The 19028-nt window shown below is 55.4% G+C and overlaps 1 protein-coding gene across 1 annotated transcript; it reads left to right on the top strand.

The window, feature by feature from the left end:
* The first annotated feature begins 604 nt into the window (after nucleotides 1-604).
* On the top strand, nucleotides 605-2502 carry POU4F2 (POU class 4 homeobox 2). Its single transcript, XM_037402104.1, has 2 exons — nucleotides 605-1017; nucleotides 1446-2502. Exons 1-2 carry the CDS (start codon nucleotides 718-720, stop codon nucleotides 2385-2387), a joined length of 1242 nt encoding a protein of 413 aa, XP_037258001.1. The 5' UTR covers nucleotides 605-717; the 3' UTR covers nucleotides 2388-2502.
* Nucleotides 2503-19028: the final 16526 nt, after the last annotated feature.

Raw genomic sequence — 19028 nt, 5'->3', positions numbered from 1 at the left:
TTTTTTCTTTTTTTTTTCTTTCTTTTTATTTTTTTTTTTAATGGAGGGTGGATTAGGGGCCGGGGGAAGTGTCGAATACCCCCCCTCCTTTTTTTTTTTTTTTCTTTTTTGGCTTTTTCCCTCCCCTTTCCGGGAGGCGGCGGGGCGCGGCGCGGCGGTGAGTGAGGGAGCACGCGTGGGCGTGGGCGCGGGGGCGGCGGGGGGCGGGCAGGGAGCGGCGGAGGAGGGGGCCGGGGCCGAGGAGGCAGGCGCGGAGGGCTCTTCCCGAGGAGTTGGGCTGTAGTGACAGGCGAGAGGGGAGGGGAGGGAGGGGAGAGAGTAAAACCCACCGGCGCGACGGCGGGGAGAGCACTTCGCGAGAGGCGAGGGCCGGCGCCGGAGCGGAGGCGGCGGACGGCAGCGAGAGCCGGGCGGAGGGCGGGCGGGCGGGAGGCAGCCCGCGCATCCCTCGCGCATTCCCCGCGCATCCCCCGCGCATCCCCGGCTCGCCGGAGCCGCCTCTCCCGGCCGCGTCCTCCCCGGCGGGGCTCGGGCACCCGGCTGGGGGGCGAGTGGGATTTTTTTTTTTTTTTTTTTTTTGCGGGGGGGGGCGGGGCGCGGGGGGGGTGTCCGGGGCTCCTGTGGCTTTTCCGGGGGGTCCGGGCCCCCGGCCCCGCGCCCCTGCCCTCCTCCGGCGGTCGCCTGCCGGCGGGCCGGGCCGCGGCGGCGGCGAGCACCATGATGATGTCCCTCAGCAGCAAGCAGCCTTTCGGCCTCCCCCACGGCGGCGGCGGCGGTGGCGGCGGCCTCCACGAAACCAAGTACTCGGCCCTGCACACCGCCTCGCCCTGCCCCTCCGCCGGCGCCGCCGCCCCCGCCGCCAGCTCCCCCAGCAGCACCGGCACCGGCGGCTCCGCCGGACGCGGCTCCGGCTCCGGCTCCGGCCCCGGCAGCGGCGGCTCCGGCTCCGGCTCGGGCTCCGGCCCCGGCGGCGGCGGCGCGGAGGCGATGCGGCGGGCCTGCCTGCCCGCCCCTCCGGTAGGTGCCCGCCGCCCGCCGCCCCGCTTTAAGGGGAGCCCCTCGGCGGCCCCTCGGATCCGCCTGATGATTTTTTCATGGCCGCGCAGCAAATCACCCGGCGCCACCGGGCGCTCGCCCAACTTATGCATGCGGCGGCTCCTGCCGCCCGTATTAATTTTTATGACCTGGGATGCTGCGTGCGGCTGGTGCGTGTGTCCGCCCGCCCGCCCGCCGCCGGCTGCTGCCTCCGCGCCAGCGGCTGCGCGCCGCGCCCGCTCCCTCGCCCCGCTCGCTCCCTCTTCTCCTCTTCCCCCCCTCCCCCCCCCCCCGCCCTTCTCCAGGATTTCTCTTTTAACATGCTGGGAAGGTTTTAGTGGCACGGCGGAGTGCGCGGGGAGGCGAATTCCCTGCTGAGCGTTATGTGTGCCTTCTATTTGCAATTGCAGAGCAATATATTCGGCGGTCTGGACGAGAGCCTGCTGGCCCGCGCCGAAGCCCTGGCAGCGGTGGACATCGTCTCCCCGAGCAAGAGCCACCACCACCACCCGCCGCACCACAGCCCCTTCAAGCCGGACGCCACCTACCACACCATGAACACCATCCCCTGCACCTCGGCCGCCTCCTCCTCCTCGGTGCCCATCTCCCACCCGTCCGCCCTGTCGGGCACCCACCACCACCATCACCACCACCACCACCACCACCACCAGCCCCATCAGGCGCTGGAGGGGGAACTCTTGGAGCACCTGACGCCGGGGCTGGCGCTGGGGGCCATGGCTGCCCCCGACGGCGCCGTCGTTTCCACGCCGGGCCACGCTCCCCACATGGCCGGCATGAACCCCATGCACCCGGCGGCGCTGGGCATGGCCCACGCCCACGGGCTGCCGGCCCACATGGGCTGCATGAGCGACGTGGACGCCGACCCCCGCGACCTGGAGGCCTTTGCCGAGCGCTTCAAGCAGCGCCGCATCAAGCTGGGGGTCACCCAGGCAGACGTGGGCTCGGCGCTGGCCAACCTGAAGATCCCGGGGGTGGGCTCCCTCAGCCAGAGCACCATCTGCCGCTTCGAGTCCCTCACCCTCTCCCACAACAACATGATCGCCCTCAAACCCATCCTGCAGGCCTGGCTGGAGGAGGCGGAGAAGTCCCACCGCGAGAAGCTGGCCAAGCCCGAGCTCTTCAGCGGCGCGGAGAAGAAGCGCAAGCGGACCTCCATCGCCGCCCCCGAGAAGCGCTCGCTGGAAGCCTACTTCGCCCTCCAGCCCCGGCCCTCCTCCGAGAAGATCGCCGCCATCGCCGAGAAGCTGGACCTCAAGAAGAACGTGGTCCGCGTCTGGTTCTGCAACCAGCGCCAGAAGCAGAAGCGCATGAAGTACTCGGCTGGCATCTGAGCCGGCCGCGCAGGAGCATCCCCATCCCCATCAAAAAACACAACACAACAACCCCCCCCTCCAACAACAAAAAGGAAAGGAGGAAAAAAAAAAACCAAACCACCACCCCACCCCACTGCCCCCAGCCCACCCCACCGCCCGCCCTGCGCCCAACTTTCGGAGGGGACCTCCCCGCGGAGCCGCCGCCCGGAGCCGCCCCGGCAAGTACCGCTGGTTTTTATTCTTAACAGACGTCGCCTGGGTGCGGCGCGAAGGTGCGGGTCGCAGTGACAGGTGCGGGTCGCAGCGCGCCCGCGGTGGCACGGCTTTCTCGGGACCCAAACTTGAATCTTAGAGTTGAGGCTTGCGCCGCGAGACACGTCTCAAAAGTATTTTGATTTAAATAATAATAATAATAATAATAATGATTTAAAAAAACAGATGGCAGGTTTTTCTGCATTTACACTGCGTATTATAAATATATAAATATATATATATTTTTACTGTTGTTATTATCCTTTTCCTTCTCTGAAGTTATAACGCTTAGGGAAAGAGCTGATCCTGCTGTGTTCACTGGTCTTCAAAAGCTATTATTAGATTACTGCCAAACAACCCCTTGTAAATTATTAATTTCTCTCTCTAGCAACTTCATTTTGTGCTCATTCTAATTAATTACACCTCCTTAAGTCTTGATATAAATTAAAAAAAAAAAAGGATAGTGAGAATCAAATATTTTGTGTTGGTAGGATTTATGAACGTGAGCTTTTCTCTCCTTCTTCTTAACGTCCCTTTTGGCCATCTGTAAATTGTCACCTGAACCTAAGGTATTTCTCTGGCGAGTATTCTTATTCGTACGGCGTCGGCACCCTGTAGTAGATGTCCTACATTATTTGTGTAGCCTGATTCACTGTCCGAGGTATTTGTTTACCGCGTTACATATTTAATGGGGATTCCCATATTGTCCCCACCACACGCTGCTCCCGAAGCGAGAAAGGACGTGGCCGCGTAGGTGACAGCAGGGGGGTGGGTGGGTTTGTCGCTTCAGGTTCCTTGCCAGCACAATATCTCTCCGTCTTTCTCGATTTCAAAGCTGTATCGCGACGGTATTCAGACCGGCTCGGTTTATCTATCTATCTATCTATCTATCTATCTATCTATCTATCTATCTATCTATCTATCTATCTATCTATCTATCTATCATCTATCTATCATCTATCTATCTATCTATCCGATTGCTTATTTATTTATTTATTTGGTCAGTCGGTTATTTGTTACCTTTAATTGCAATACTTTTCCCACGGAGGCTAGTCCCTTTTGGAGGTCCGTTTGTAGAGAAGCCAAATTTCAATTTGTAGGAAAGGGAGCGAGCGAGCGAGGCTGCACTGCTTGTAAATTCACGATCGGTTTGGTATCTTTCTTTTGGAACAACAACAATAAAACGGGGGTACTCGGTTGGGTACCTGTATGTATTGTAAATATTTCATTGGCGTTGACGCACATATAGATATATTCTTACAGATTCCGCTGTATCGCTGTTCTATCCGAGACTGTTTGAAGTCTTAAGTTCTGTACATGACCCGATTTCGTTGGCTTTTTTTTGTTTGTTTGTTTGGTTGGTTGTGGGTTGGTTTTTTTTTTTGTTAATAGGAGGTTTATTTATTCTAGTAATGTACTAACTTATTTTTAAATGTTGTTAAATCGTCTTTCATTAAAAAAAAAGAGAAAAAAGGATTTTAACGTTTTATTGGCAAAGCGCGTTTGCTGCTTGTTGTTTTCCACCGCACGTCTCTGCCCGAGCTCAACACCGCCTCCGGGGCGCGGGGCTCGCTCCAGCCCAGCGGCCAGGCCGGGGAGCGGCCCGGGGGGGCGGCCAGGCCGGGGGGGGCTGGCCGGGGGGGTGGGCGGGTGGCCCGGGGTGGGGGGATGGCCCAGGGGTCGGGGGGCGGCCCGGGGGTTGGGGGGCGGCCGGCGGCAGCACCACGGACAGCTCCGCTGCGCGCGCCCCGCCCCGCCCCGCCCGCCCGGCGGCGGCCGCGGGTGACCGTGTGCGTGGCTGTGACCGTGCGGGGGGTGTGTGTGTGAGGGGGGTGTCCCCACGCCGACCCCCGCTGTCCCAGACGCTCTGCTTCCTGGCGCGGGGCGTCCAAAGGTGCCACGCACGCACACGAGCGCAAAAAACCCCCAAAAAAACCGGGAAGAAACAAGCGATTTCCTCGCGTGGCGCTCACAAAAGCCGGGGAAACCCGACGGCGGCGCGGGGGGGGCGGTCGCCCACGAGCCGCTATTAAATATTCATCTTCCTGCCCAGCCGCCAGCTCCAGCTGCACCTTCAAAGCCGCTCGGGCACCCCGAGAGCCCGGCCTGCTGGCACGGCCGCGGTGGCGGCTCCGCGGGCGCGGAAGAAGCGCCTCGTCCCCAGCCGGCCCAGGCGCCCCCTGCCCCCGGCCCTCCGCGGCCCCGGCACGGCTGGCGCTTGTCGCTGCCAGTACCGTCATTGCTACAGCGACGGCACCGTACGGCCCCGCGGGCGCGCAGGGCTCCCGCGGGCGCGCAGCGCCGCTCAGCTCCTCCTGCAGCCGCTGCTGGCGGGTCTCGGGGAGGGCAGCGCGGCCCTTCCGCGCAGCCTGCGCGCCCCGCCACACCTCTCCCCGTGGGAAATGCCCGCCCCCCCGCCGCGGGCTGGGCTTTCGTGCAACCTCCGCGGGCGCGGCGTTGTTTGAAGAGGCTGGGGGGGTGGGGGGTGCAGAAGGGGGCGGAAAGCGGCGGGCCCAGGCGAGGGTCCGGGCGGACCCCCGGAAGCAGCAAGAGAGCCCCCCAAAACCCTCCGTAGGCGCAGGCGGTGAACCGCCCCTGAACCGCCGCTTCGCCCTCTTAAATGAGCCATTCACTTAAAGGCTATTACGGGCGAATTAATAAATTACACAGCGAATTATTAAATCCAGATAATTACAAGGAATAAGTAAGTAATCATTAGTTATCTCAGCTAATTACTGTGGGTCAGAGCGAGCGAGAATGTGAAATCCTCCTCGGGAATTGAAATTAACTTTGCACAGTGAGTCTCTCTGCTTGACATCCCCAGTCTGTAGGCACATGGCAGCTCCCCTGTGAGCTCGGCTTTCTATTTAACTTGGAGAGAATGGAAATAAAATTAAGTGGCGATGTGATAATAGGAAGCTGCTTAGAAAGCAAACGCGGTGGGTTTTATTTTTTACCTTTTACTGCCTGGAGATAGACTGCTCTCTAGTTGCCCAAATTGAAAAACCCCAGGCAATTAGTCGACTTCTCCCAGTACCTGCCCGTCCCACACATACGGATTATTAACAAACGAAAAGGGCCGAAAGAGCCGGGGGGGAGGGGCGGGGGGCAGAGGCGCCCGGGCTGCGGGGGAGCCAGGGCGGGCAGGGGGCAGCCCCTCCGCCGCCCGGCCCGGGAGCTCCGAGGCACCGGCGCGCTTTGTTTTGGGAGACAATAAGCTGCTGAGCCCTAATGAGGGTCCCTGTCTCTTCCGTTGATCTTTCGCCAGATCTCGCCAAGAGCTGATGCCCCCCCCCAACACCCATCTATAACATCACTTCCCGGCTTTCCTTCACGTGCATCTTTTGCAAACAGCAGATCTATAGGTGGAGACGCTCACGCTGCCCTCGCTGGGCTTTGCCCGCATTTAAAACAACAACAACAACAACTGCTGTGCGTGCACGGCGAGGAAAAAGATCTAGGCTTTTTTGCCTTTATCAATTGCAATTAGGTGGACAGTCTTCCCCCTCTTCCCTTGCTCCAGTCTGGGATGATAATTAAAATTTAATGAAGCCTGGGAGTAGCAGAGCTCTGTCTGGGGACTGTGGAATAGAATATTTTAACTGTACATTTACACCAAGTGCCTGGCTTCAAAGACGTGACTGCTTTTAATCTCGAATTAGAAAACCACAGACCTGAAATTAAATATTAGCCACCCTCGGCTCCCCTTCCTTCCTTCCCGCCACGCCGTCACGCGCGTGTCCGCCTCTCGTGCCCCACGACACGCGCAGCCCCACGTCTCGGGTCTCCAATTACCCTCGCGTTAATAATAGATGGCTTTGATAGGGTGCGGATTTTTCCTTTTTTTTTTTTTTTTGTTTTAATAGGGTTAATGCAATATTAATTGCTCCTAGCTGCTATAAGAATGCGTCGCATTTTTCCAGGAACAAATCGATGGATCGGGACAGCGAGCGCGGAGCAGGAGGCACAGCCCCGGGACCGCCCGGGTGAGTACGGCCGCCGGCGGGGCCCTCCGCTCCCGCGCAACTTGCGCGCCCCCTGCGCGCCCCGGCGGGCGGCAGTGCGCCCCGGCCCGCGGGTCGCTGCGCGGACAGGCGCGGGGAAGGATGGAGGGGTCGCCGTTTTTTCTCCCCAGATCCTCTCTCGGGGGGGGAGGGGGCTGCTGCTCCGGGGGTGCGGGGGGAGCGCGGCCCCCGCCACCCCCCGCACCCCGAGCGCGGCGGTGGCGGCCCCCAGCAGCGGCCCCGCTCCCAGGGCAGCCCGGCGGCTGTGTGGTCCCGGCGTGGTAACGGGGCTAGGGGACACCACACTCCCTCTCCCCTTTGTTGTTGCTTTGGCAGGCGAGACCCCCGTGCCCTGCCGGAGGAGGGAGCCGGGCGGCGCAGCAGGGGCACCTGTCCCGCGGCCAAGGTAAATGCTGGTTCTGGAGGAAGGAGACCAGCCCGCAAGCAAGAGGGATGGGGAGGAAGGAGAAAGAATCTCCCCGAACCCCCAGGAAAACCCCGCGGGTTCCCGCAGGCAGCCGGGCGCCCCTTCCCGCGGCGGGGGGGTAGCTGACCCGGGGGCTGCCGCCGGCCGGGGGCAGGAGCGCGGCCGCTGTGCTGCAGCGGGTCACCCTCCCTGTCCCGGGGCCGGGCCCCTAGCTGGCACTTATTGCCAAAAAAATGAAAAGCAAGAAAAAAACTCCCAAACAAACTCCAAATCAAAAACCTGCCCCCCCCCCCCCCGACCAAAACAAGGGAGGAAGAAAAAAGGCGCCTGCAGGAGCGCCGGGCGGCAGCTGGGCAGCCCCGGAGCGTGTGCGCCTGCAGGGGCCGGCCTCGCAGATGGGCCCCGCCTCGGCCCTGCCCCAGCCCTCCGTGGCCGCGGAGCCCCGGGGCGCAGCGCTGCCCGGTCGCCCCCACCCCGCGGGCCTTTGGCCCCCCCGCGGGCGCAGCCGCCCCCTCCCCTCCGCAGCCAGGCCGCCAGCGGGACGAGCCTTCGGCCTCCTCCTCCTTCCCCCGCACACCCGCCCGGCCGCAGGGCGGGGGGGTGGAGGAGGAGGCAGGCGCGGCGCCCCGCGCAGCCCCGCGGTGTTTCCGCGGCGGCCGGGGCCGGGGGCTGCGGGCCCGTCCGGCTGCGGCAGCGCCGAGCAGCGCGGCGGGGCTCGGCTGGGCTCGCCTCCCCGTTTATACAGAACAGGATCATTTACATAAAGTCCTTAAGGCAAATAACTGTTGGGGCTCTAATTTATATCTGATCGAAAATTAGCCGTCATTATGCGCTCCATTAGCAGCGTCTTTAATGTGCTTCTAAGCACCATTTGTCAAGCGGCTTGTTAATATCCTTCAAGTCTTTAAAGTTGAGAGCTCATTAAAGAGTGCGCTCTGTTATTGATGTAATTTAGATGAGTTTGGAGGAGCGAGCGCGGCGCGGACAACCTGGATGAGCGGGGAGACGCTGGGGCTCCCCCCGGGGCGGCGGCAGCGGCGCGACGGGCGCTGGCGGGGGGCGACCGGGGCTCGTCCCTTGCCCGGGCTGGGCGCGGGGCATCCCCGGCGCCGGGGCGCCGGGGGGGGCACCCCCTTTCGGCTGAGGCGGAGTCAGCCCCCTTAATGAAGTGCAGCCACCATTCCGCCGTATCTCCCCCACTCCATCGGAAGACATAAAGGCCAATAAATTACCTCCGCTGCTTATCTGAGAATCCATCTATCCCGCCGGGATTTCCCCCTCCGATGGCGCGGGTCGCCTGGGCGCAACGCGGTGCAGCCGCCCGGCAGGGGCTGCGGGGAGGGGGAGCGCCCCGCCGGCCCCCCGGGGGCTGCCTGGGCCCGCCGGCCCCGCTCCGCCCCTCCCCGCCCGACGTGCGGCTGCCAGCCCGGCGGTGAGGGGACCTTCCCGGCTGAGCTGGGTCCCCCCGCCCCCCCCGCCCCAGGGCGGTGCGGTGCGGTGCGGTGCGGAGCGGAGCGCGGCGGGGGCTTGCGAGGAGGGTCCCCCCTGCGCCGCCGTCCCCGGGCTTCCCCCAGGCGAAAGCAATAAAGCGGGTAATTAGACTGCTAAAGAGGGATGTAAATAACGGGGAGGAGGCGGCGGTGACAGCCGTGCGGCGGGGCCGGCCCCCCCCGGGGCAGGTACACGGAGCCCCGCAGAACCCGCCCGGAGGCCCCGGGGAGGGGCGCCGCTGCCCCGGCGGCACTCGGGTGGCGGGGGGGGGGCGGGGGGCGCCGGCGATCTTCCACCCCCCCGCAGGAGGGGACTCTCACCACGCATCGGAAAGGCCCCTTTGCCCCCAGACCTCCCCCACGAGTGTACGAGTGGGGGGCCAGGGCGGTGGGGGCTGCGGGGCGGGGTGGGCACTGCATCAGCAGCCAGCCTGCGCAGCTGCCCCCGCAGGGGCTCCCACGAGCTTTCCACACAGGCCAGCGTCAAATGGGCGTTCGCCTCACCTCCTGGTCCCACCGCATGCTGACACCCTGGGGACATTCATCTCCCCCCCCCCCCCGCCAGGAGCGCGGTACATCAGCAGCCACGCGCGGCTGCAGCCAGCCCTCCCTGCCCCTTGGGCGGCGAGCCCGGGGGGCCCATCGGTGCGAGGTGGGGTGCGTACAGCCCTGGCCCCTACGCGAGGGAAGGGTGCTCCTGCAGAGCTGGACACGTCTTCTGCAGGTCACAGGGTGGTCGCCAGCAGTGTGAGTCCCCTCCTAGAGCCACTGCCACTGTACTGGTCCCACGTGCTCTCTGGGCAGACGAAGACAAAAATGCCTTTGGGATGAGAAGCAAAAGCAACGCCCCGGGTAGGCAAACCCAGGAGGCCCAAAGAGCCACCAGAAGGCCCCAGGTTGACACGTTGAAGCCTACTCGCAGATGTGCTCACAGTTAATGACACCAGGAGCACATGGGAGATGTAGCACAAGGGCATGCTGCCGTGCACGTGGCCAGCACGTGTTTCTTGTCTGTTTGCTTGTGGCATTCAGGGATCGAGTCCTCTCGGGGTGCGTGTGGGCACACATGCGTGGCTGGCTGCGTTTGGGAAGGGCTCACTGCGTGGTGGAATTCCCTTCCTTACCTGCCTACTCAGTCAAAACCCTTGTAGCTTTTCTCTTGCCTGTGGCACCACGTTCTTTTGGAGGGAAAGCTGTGGAAGTAGGTGGGATAAACTTAACACTGAGAACATACGTTTTTTGGGGGGGGCATTTTACAGGGAGATAGCTTTGTCTGTATTTAACAAAGCCATTACAAAAGATCATGTCAAACATAGCTGGGCAAGTCAGCCCATGCCAGATGGGGAGGGAAAGCCATGGAAAAGTCTTGTGTTACAATGATGACAGTATTCTATGCAGCTTTTAAGCAAGTGAAAAGCGGTTCAGTTTCTTGCCTTATTTTGGGGGCAGAAATGGCAGATGTGCCACAGTGTACAGGTCCCGTTCCCATCCCATTAATGGCTGTGACTTGGGGGTTGCTTCTGGCAGTGACACGTGTGGTGGCAAACTTTAGCATGATAAAAGCCTCCATCCCACAGGTGCACACAAACACACCCACCAAACCCCATCCACCCCCCCAAACACAATACCAAAAAAAAAAAAAAAAGTAAAAGATTTCACCTTTTGAAATTGTTTTTACTTCCTGGGTTGTAAAATTTCTTTCCTAATTGCTCTTCATTTCAGAAATACAGTCTTTAACAATACATTCTTAAAATGCAGCATCCTTAAAAATGACTGTGAATGGACGTGCCTTGATACATCGCTCCCCCAAGTTTCTTGCACTGAAATACCTTAACGTGAAGATGCCCGCACGCTTTTCCTACTGGCCCTTCCTCATGGAGAAGGGGCACTGCGGTGGGGGAGGCCCAGCTCGGGTCCCGTGCTAACTGGTGCAGCTCATCAGCGACTGCTGGGGTGGCTGCCTGCTCCCTGTTACCTTCCCAGCTCATGGCAATTTAAATCACTCTCTGTTTCAGCTTCCCTCAATAGGCAGACACAAGGTGGATGGATGTCAGCAGTGGGCTGGGGGTGATGGAGGGGTGACGTGCCGGTCCCTGTCTCTGTGCCCACGTTAATGCCTTGTCTGCTTGGGAAAGGGGGCACACTCGGCGCCCACAGTTGGGGTGCCTGTGTTTGGAGAGGGGTGACAGCCGATGCAGTCCAGGCTGCGCAATTGCTGCCAGCTCTGCTGAGGACGCTACTAAATCCCAGTGCTGGGGTTTGTGGCAACACTTGTGCTACAAGGAGAGTATCACCATCCTCCCAGTGTAGCCGAGGGGCTGGGATTCTGGGAGGCCACCTCGTGCATCCCCACCGGAGCCCGGGCTAGTGTCACAGGTCAGCCCCTCCTGGCTGTGCCGACACCAGGGAACAAAGCAGGAGGGGGCCACCAGCCCGGCCACTGACAGCTTTGCCTCTGCCATGCTGGTCGGAGCCGGTAAACACCCTCCCAGGCAATGCCTGGCCATGGGCTGGGGACAGTATCTGCTCCAACCAGGCAGGCTGGCTGTGCCCACGTAGTTTTGGGGAGGGAGGGGAAGAGAGGAGGGGAATCAGCAATCACGCGGTGCCACTTGGCCCCAGGGCTGGAGAACGGTTCCCAGCTGGTTCTGCAGACTGGGAGGGAGGCAGCCACCAGAGACCACCCACCACTTACCTAAAGCTTTTTCTCTTCCATAAGCCCTCTTCCCTGCTGGGGAGGTAGGGCTCTCTCTGGCTCGGCTATGAAAACCAGCGCCTCTCCCCTCCACATGCCGAGCTGCTTTGTCCCCCGGAATTGGCCAGCGTTACTTTCAACTCATTGAACAGTCCAGATTAGAGCCAGCCAGCTGATGAGCTCTGGCCCAGATGCAGGTTTGCAAGTTAATGGCACCAGGACTCGGTGATGTCCAAACCTTGCCAAGGATCTTACTGCTCGTCCTTTGGCTGAGCCCAGAGCAGCCCTGTGTGCTTGGTGGCCCCTGCATGCTGAGCGGAGACGGGGCAGGTGTGGGCTGGAGCCAAGTGGCTGCTCTCCTGGGCAGCCCACGGGGATGGTGTACAAGGCAGCCCCAGGAAGACAGGGAGAGGGTTTTACTTTTTTTTAGACAGCTGTTGAAATGTTTTCATTTAATCAGCCACGGTATGTACGCCTCAGTTAAACAGCTGGCATCCGAGCAGATATGCAGGGATGTGTAATTTTGATTCCTCTCTTTCTGTTTCAAAGCTGTGTCGTCTTGAGCACTTTGATCCAAAGACTAAACTTATTGTGGCATATTTATGTAGATGACATTTTCATTTGCTCCTTTATTTATTGATTTTTGCAAAACACATTACTTACAAGGTTTCTGGTGCCAAGGCGGCAGTACTCTGTGAAGGAAAACACACAGTCCAAACTCCATCGCTTGCGTGTGCTGCAGTAGTCCCATTTTACACACATTGTAGGCTCAAATGGCAAAAGCAGTGGCAGTGTGTGGAAGAGAGCATACAGAAAAGTGAGAACTGTGCTGGGGGTGACTGACAGTGTATTTAATACTGTATCCCAATGGACCGCCTTTTGGTTTTTTTTAAGGATTTTCTTCCTAGAATTTTGTAATTCTTTCTGGGTCTTTATGGCAGTTCAGTGCTTTTGCCCGTCTCTCTGGCAGTACCAGAGCGCCTCATGGTATTTAGCATACTGATCCCCACAACGTCCTCAGGAGGCAGGGACGTGCTGCTACCTGACCTTAGAGCAGAGGAAAATGGAGAAGTTTGGGATGGATGAGGAACTGTAAAGAAGTTTCCCAGATCCTAGGAGAGTGCTCAGACCAGGGGACCGACCCTGCCCCACCTGACAGCGCCTCCAAACAGCAGAACCAGCAACTTCCTTGAATATCCTACTTCCGGGATGCTGGGAGGATGGCATGCCCAGTGAAACACCCATTCACCTCGAACTATGGCAAGAAGTGGTTTATTTCCCCAGCAGCAGCGTAGCCGTTGGTTTTAAAGCTCGGCCTCAGGGCTATCGCACCGGGGAGGTGGAGCAGCAGTGGAATGGCAAAAGCCGACTTCCCTCAGATTTGGGTCTTTTAGTTGGGTTCTTTAGTGTCAAATGAGGCACAAACTCAGACTGACACTTTTCCTGAGGATGGAGCATTAATAAAACCTCTTGCCTGGAGCAGGCTTTCTGGTATGTGTGTGATTTTCTGCCTTCTCCCTTGTGTGGGACACACATGGGGTCTGTCCCCTCTGTCAGCTGCCTCGCTGCACAAAATCTTGGGGATATATTCACAGTTAAGCCCTTTCCCTATCTGTTCCATCGGTTTGAAGTGGGCTTAAAAGTTTTAAAACCATTTTGAGGCTGGGGGAGGCACAGATAGAGGGAGGGCCATGTCGAGTGTGGTCCCCCAGGCCCTCCTGAGGAAGACGCCACCGCTTGGGTGAACATTCCAACACCCAGGGCACCTCCTTCACCCTTTCCTGCTTCTGTTGCAATGCTCCTCATCCTCCCAGTGCAGCAGGAGCCTGAACGCAGCTCTGCTGGCTGAGGCTGGCCTTAATTAAGTGGGTCCTCCTGCACACAGATATGTGCTAACACAAGCAGCCCCAGCATCCACATGGAAACGGACATTTCTGTGGCAACATTTTACACATCCTCACTGATGGTTTTAGAAGGTCTTGGACTTCACATTAAGAGAGCTCTGACTGATGCTAAGATTTAACTGAGAAACTCGAAAGGTTAAGTTGGGAAAAAAAAAAAAAAAGTTACTCCTTAAAAAGCAACAGAGGCATTGCTGGGGCTATTCAGTTCTCATCTTTAGATTTATACACCTCCAGACCCTGAATCCCTGGGAAAGAGGCGCTGACACCAACCCTCCCTTCACCTCTCCAGACCCTCTTTTCCCTCCTTTGCCCTTCCAAATACACCTGTTGGTGCTTGTGAGCAAATTTTCCTGCCCAGAGGAAATCAGCAGCTGACCTGGCTAGTGGTGCTGGGCTCCTCTGTTAGTTTTTGTGCCAGATCTTACTCAGTCAGATCAGTTGAGACTTGGGTGTATGTTTTAGGCGTGTCAATCTTTAAACTGGCCTTGGTTCAGTAAAGAAAAAACAAGCTGTTTGCCACATAACGGTACCCTGCACATCTGAAGGAGGAAAACTACCTGCAATTACAAGAGAAAGGACCAATATAACAATTAATGTGGTTCATTTTCACTCCAGGTTTTCTAGAGAGAAGATACTGCTCCACTTTTCCTCTCATTTCAAAATCACAAGCCTTTTCTTGATCCGGGAAAGTGCTGCACTCAGATTAAGGCCAAATACAATAGATCAACATCTCAGAACATGTGTAGTTCTTTATTTTGAGGTATCTGTAGGCGCTTTTTGCTGGCATTTCATCACACCTCAATCTTCTTTCTACTGAGGCAAAATCACTCTCATACGCTGTAAAACAACGTTACTACCTTACACTTTAGGCAGTAAGCTGTAACTGGAACGTGCACATGCAGCCAGATCTTTTTTGTGCCAAATACCTCTGTAACACCAGCTGTATAGCAGTGTCACATGTATTAGTTGTTGAATTGCCCCACCGACACCCCCAGGTTAGATGTACTCTGCTTTTCTGAAGCTGAAAATACTCTTGGAGTACAAAACTGCCAGAAGAATATCAACTGCAATTACAAATCTAAACTAAATACGCAGTATTATGGCCTTTTCAATATTATATTTCTGTGGCAAGTTTTTCCATTGTGCATCGTTCAGTCATGTTGGGACAATTCGTTAAATAATGTAGAGGCACTTCATCATGGAACAACATTTGAGGTGATTTACAGTTCTGTCTTTTAGCAGCACACCTGTAAATTGCTATAAATAATGCTAACCCCTATTAAGGAGACATCAGGGTGCTTCCAGGCTGAGAGAATTAATGGGGAGGCAGTTGTGGATGATACTGGGTAAAGGCACCACCAGTTTACAACTGATCAGGTTGCTCTGACATACAGATATGCTAGTGCACCCCACAGCCAGGCCTGAAGATGAAGGGCAGAGTTTGGAAGGCATTTAGCAGCAGGCTGGTGTACTGAGATCGGTGACATTCTAGGCTTAAGTACCTTTGTTTTTCTTGAGGGTGTAATGTAACTTTTACAAACCAGCTGTTTGCAGCAAAGTTGAGTTAGAAATAGCTCATCACCTTTACTTCTCATCTGTATCAAGTCCTCATCCAGCAGGCACACAAGGTTAACAATGAAGGAAGGCAAAGCAGACAGACCAAAATCCCAGGCTAAAGTAATCCTGCTATCCTGCTATCTCAAAGACTGCCGACACCTTGAAAATTGGGGAAAACAGCTGTGAAGTCAAGAATAAACACAGAGAAACAGAATTTACCCACTTCCCATATGCACAAAGCCAGTGAGTTTACTCCCTTTTCAGCAGTACACAACAGGTTCATTTTTCCTAGCAATGTAAACAACTGCATAGTCATTTTGGAGATGTGACTTACCTTTGGTTAGTAAGTGGTTTCAGACAATCAGAGAAAAGAGACGGTGGTTCCTTGTAAAGAAGAAACTGCACATGCCAGCTTTTTGGCAGGTGGTATGAGGGGTGGGTGGACGAACTTCTGCAGAACCCAGTATTCATCAAAATTGTGAAGACAGAGGGGAGACTTTGGGTGAAAGGGAAGAAGGAAACAAATTGAGTACAAGGGAAAGTGGAGAAGAACGTGCAAATGGGAAGGAATACAGCAGGCTCAAACCCTCGGGTTTACTGCGATTTGTATTTGGGTCTTGACCAAAAGCCTTTCTGCTGGGGAGTGAGATTCTGACTTAGTTCTGGTGTGAACATCCACCTACTTGATCAACAGATTGTTTTTTTCTTTTAATGCTGCAATGCTGTATGTGGAAAAGGGTGAGAAAAGAGAATCAAGCTCCTAACCGAGGAACTGGTCATGGCAAAACAGACAAAATCACGGAAAGCACTTTCCCCCCAAATGGGTGATCATCATGCAGAGATACCAAAGAAAAGCTGAAGATGGCAGGACCACTTTAAACTATGAAATAAATGTTTTTAGCTCATACCACTGTTATGAACATTTGTGTTTCAAAGGTGTTGAAGATGATTTACAGGTAGAAATTCAAAAGGCCTAAGTACAACCATCAGGAAGCAAAGGTGTGAAGACACATAATTCAAGGCTACCACAGACAGCTTTTTACTTCAGCTTGCAATATCTGGGGAGGCTTTCAAGCCTTTGCTTCAGAAATCAAGAGATGGCTTGAGAATTGCAGCTTCCATTACAGGAAAGCTGTTGCAGGAAAGCACTTTAGCACACACCTCCTGAACAGACTTTAAAGGCTCAGAAACCAGAGGCAAAAGTAAAAGGACCTCAGCCTGTCTTCATTGAACACAGCTTTCAGGAGGACTTCTTGACCTATGCAACCATTTGAGACAATGCATATGATGACTGTATTTAAAGCAGACTATGCACACGTACTGGTCTCACAGAAGATGGGGGGAAACCTCCACTATTACATGGAACTTTCTGTCCTCTCATACAGCTCTGTGGAGCCGCTGCGGCACTACAAAAGGCAGAGGAAAGCTCTGCTGTGTTGTGGAGGATGGATTCACGCAGCACAGGCTCGTAGCCGGCATAGGCCCTTTTCTCTGCGGGGTGTAGCTGTTACTTGCCAGATGTGGCCACCCCCAGGCAGCTGCATGCTGGGCCAAATGCTCTGAACTACACCTGGGATTTGGCTGAACCGAAACCGGCTCTGTTTTAGAGGTGTGAAAGCCTCTTTCTGCCTCACTTAGTTGACCCCATGACAGGCTCATCACGTGTAGCCCAGGAGCCTGGCCTTGGTTTCACACGCGCTTTCAGTTGATGAAGACCACTATGTATTTCCAACATCTTTTTCCTTTGAAAAAATAGTTAACTCCACTCTCACTCACAGTCCTGAAGATATTTCACTCATGTCTGATATTAAGAAATGTACAACAGGGACTGCAGAAATGAATCACACCATCTGATGGTAAGATTAAACCCAGCAGCTTTCAAGGGAAAGTGCGCTGTCTCACTGATGGAAATGCCACAGCTCCCTACAGTGGGATATGGGCTCTGGGAGGAACAGAGGGGGTGACTAAGGCAAGCATATTTTTTGCAAATATATTAGTTTAGGGGTTTTATTCTGTTACTTCGCTCACCTTCACAGCCTGTTTTATTTATTTACTTTGCATAAACTACCAAGTTTTTTTGGCACAAATGCTCTTAGAAAGTAATTTTCTAGGCAGATTCTACTATCCTGCAATTTTCTCTTCAGGAAGAAGGAGGAAAAACCCATGACTTATACGAGTGACCCCAACCAGCAACACTGATTGAACATCATTTGCTCCAAGGCGGTTTGGCGTGTGTGCATGTGTACAGCTTGTGCCAGCACAGCACTCCCAGTCCCCAACTACTGTGCCAATCCTGGTACACACAAGTTGTCTCAAAGAATGTTCCCAGTCCCAATATCTTACAGTCTAACTGGCTCCTCCTGCACTTACCATATTCACGCTGATTCTTGACATTTTTCCTGCCCCTGCCAAAGTCACCTTTGCTGGCCCACAAGTTTGTGTTTCAGGAGGTTGAGCTGGCTTAGTCCAGGCTGATTTCACACAAGGGTTATCAAGTGTCTGGCTAGTGAGAACTTCCCCTACAGGCACATCAGTAAGACTTGTTCGTGGTGTTCCCCCTTAGCTTTTCAGAGTATGCAGTGCCAACGCTGGTTGTATTGCTTTTGTAGAGCCCCAGGCACCGGTGGCATGGTAGGTACACAGCCACTTGGCTGACCTACAGCTATAATTTAAAAAAAAGAAGCATTTGCCACACAAGGGAGATGCTGACTGCCATTAGAGCCTCCGTACAACCAGCGCAGGAGCAGTTACATTTTACAAGCTTGCACGGGTGTCCACTCACCGCTGGCTCTGTGCACATGATCTACTCTGTTGTTGCTGGCAAGGCCAGACGCACCCTTCCCTGCCCCCCACGCAAAAGCAGTATGCTAGTACTGGATTTCAGTGTGACAGTAAGAATTCGAAGTGCCATAAATCCTCACCCCTTTCTGCTTAACTGTCCCCATCTCAAGCTTGTTTAGCCATTTCTGCCAAATGCACTGCAAAATGTGAATGCATCGGTGATGCTCTCCCAGAACAGAGGTTTGCAGTGGCGAAATAAAAGCAAGGGCTCTAATTCATCAAAATATTCTAATATCACAGAGCTCCTCTGAGAGCATCAGGGCTCAGCAGACATGAAAGCTCATTGCAATTCAGAATGTAAAAGTTAAAGGGGCTGCTGGGAGAGAGTGGGGCCTGGAGACAGAAGCCAGGTAATCCTGAACTTCCCTTATCATAAATAAATTTTGTTTTAATCTGTACTGTGAGCCTGGTGTGAGTCTGGGCTGCCCAGAAAGCAGACAGCAATGCCAGGGAAACCAATTTCCTGGTACTTACGTGGAAAGGGAGAGTGTCTAATTTTCTCAGTCAACGGATGCTGAGGAGCCAGGAGGCAGACAACTCTTACAAAAGAAAACAGGAGAAAATAACAGTGACCACCATGCTTCTGGGAGGGCTCTTTGAAGACATTTTTAGAGGCACGGCTGTGGTTAAGGCCAGATTCAAGCCACTTCAATTACAAATGGTGAACTGAATGGTGAACTGAAATAGTCCAGGAAGACCAGGGAGCAATGTTGCTAGGGACAGAATAGCTCAGTGTAGGAGGCAGACAACCTTTCAAAGGTGATATACCTCTATAAATGGATAGGTATGTCCCAGACTGGGGGCTAAATGTGGCAGTTACAAGAGCTGGTGTTGAAGGAAGCTGCCTCTCAGAGACAAAGCTTACCTCTCATCAGTCTGTCTCAGGGGAGAAATCTCAGTCCTAGCTGGGTTCAGAGCTGAGTGGGAGCCAGGAGCTGTTGCCACTCCCAAATGCTCCTCCTAGGACACTCAAGTTCCAGTCCCTGGGTCTTCCATGTGCTACTGAAAATCTGCTGTCCACAGATCTTGTCTACCCATACTGCAGGTGGCCAAGCTGCAGAACTGAGCTGGAGAATGGGTAGCTGCTGGGACAAACGGAGACCTTCCCCCATGCCGCGATCCTACATAGAGCCGAGCAATGCTTCAGGGGCTGCACACCATCAGCCCCCCGTGACTTCAGGGAGGGCCATCGCCAGCACTTCAGATCTCACCCAGGTCAGCTGCGCTTTTGTTGCAAAGTTGTCTGTCCGCCTTTCATGTAGTGATGAAACAAACAAGTAACTTCATTGTTAATCTAGTGAAACAGACATATTCATTCAGCAGGGATGGGGACAGGGGATTTTAGTTACTGAATTGCTTTCTCACCTCTTCAGATTAATTCCTCCAAGCGAGCATTGTGGCTGACTCACTTTGTCCGTCCCACAGATGAGATAAGATTAAACAACAGGCTTTCAATTAAAGGCACACTTGCACCTTTCTCTCTTTTTCC

The sequence above is a fragment of the Falco rusticolus genome, chromosome 1 (genome assembly GCF_015220075.1).
Source record: "Falco rusticolus isolate bFalRus1 chromosome 1, bFalRus1.pri, whole genome shotgun sequence".
In the NCBI taxonomy this organism is placed as follows: domain Eukaryota; kingdom Metazoa; phylum Chordata; class Aves; order Falconiformes; family Falconidae; genus Falco; species Falco rusticolus.
Note: the sequence above shows the minus strand (reverse complement) of the source record. Positions and strands in the feature narration are given on the sequence as shown.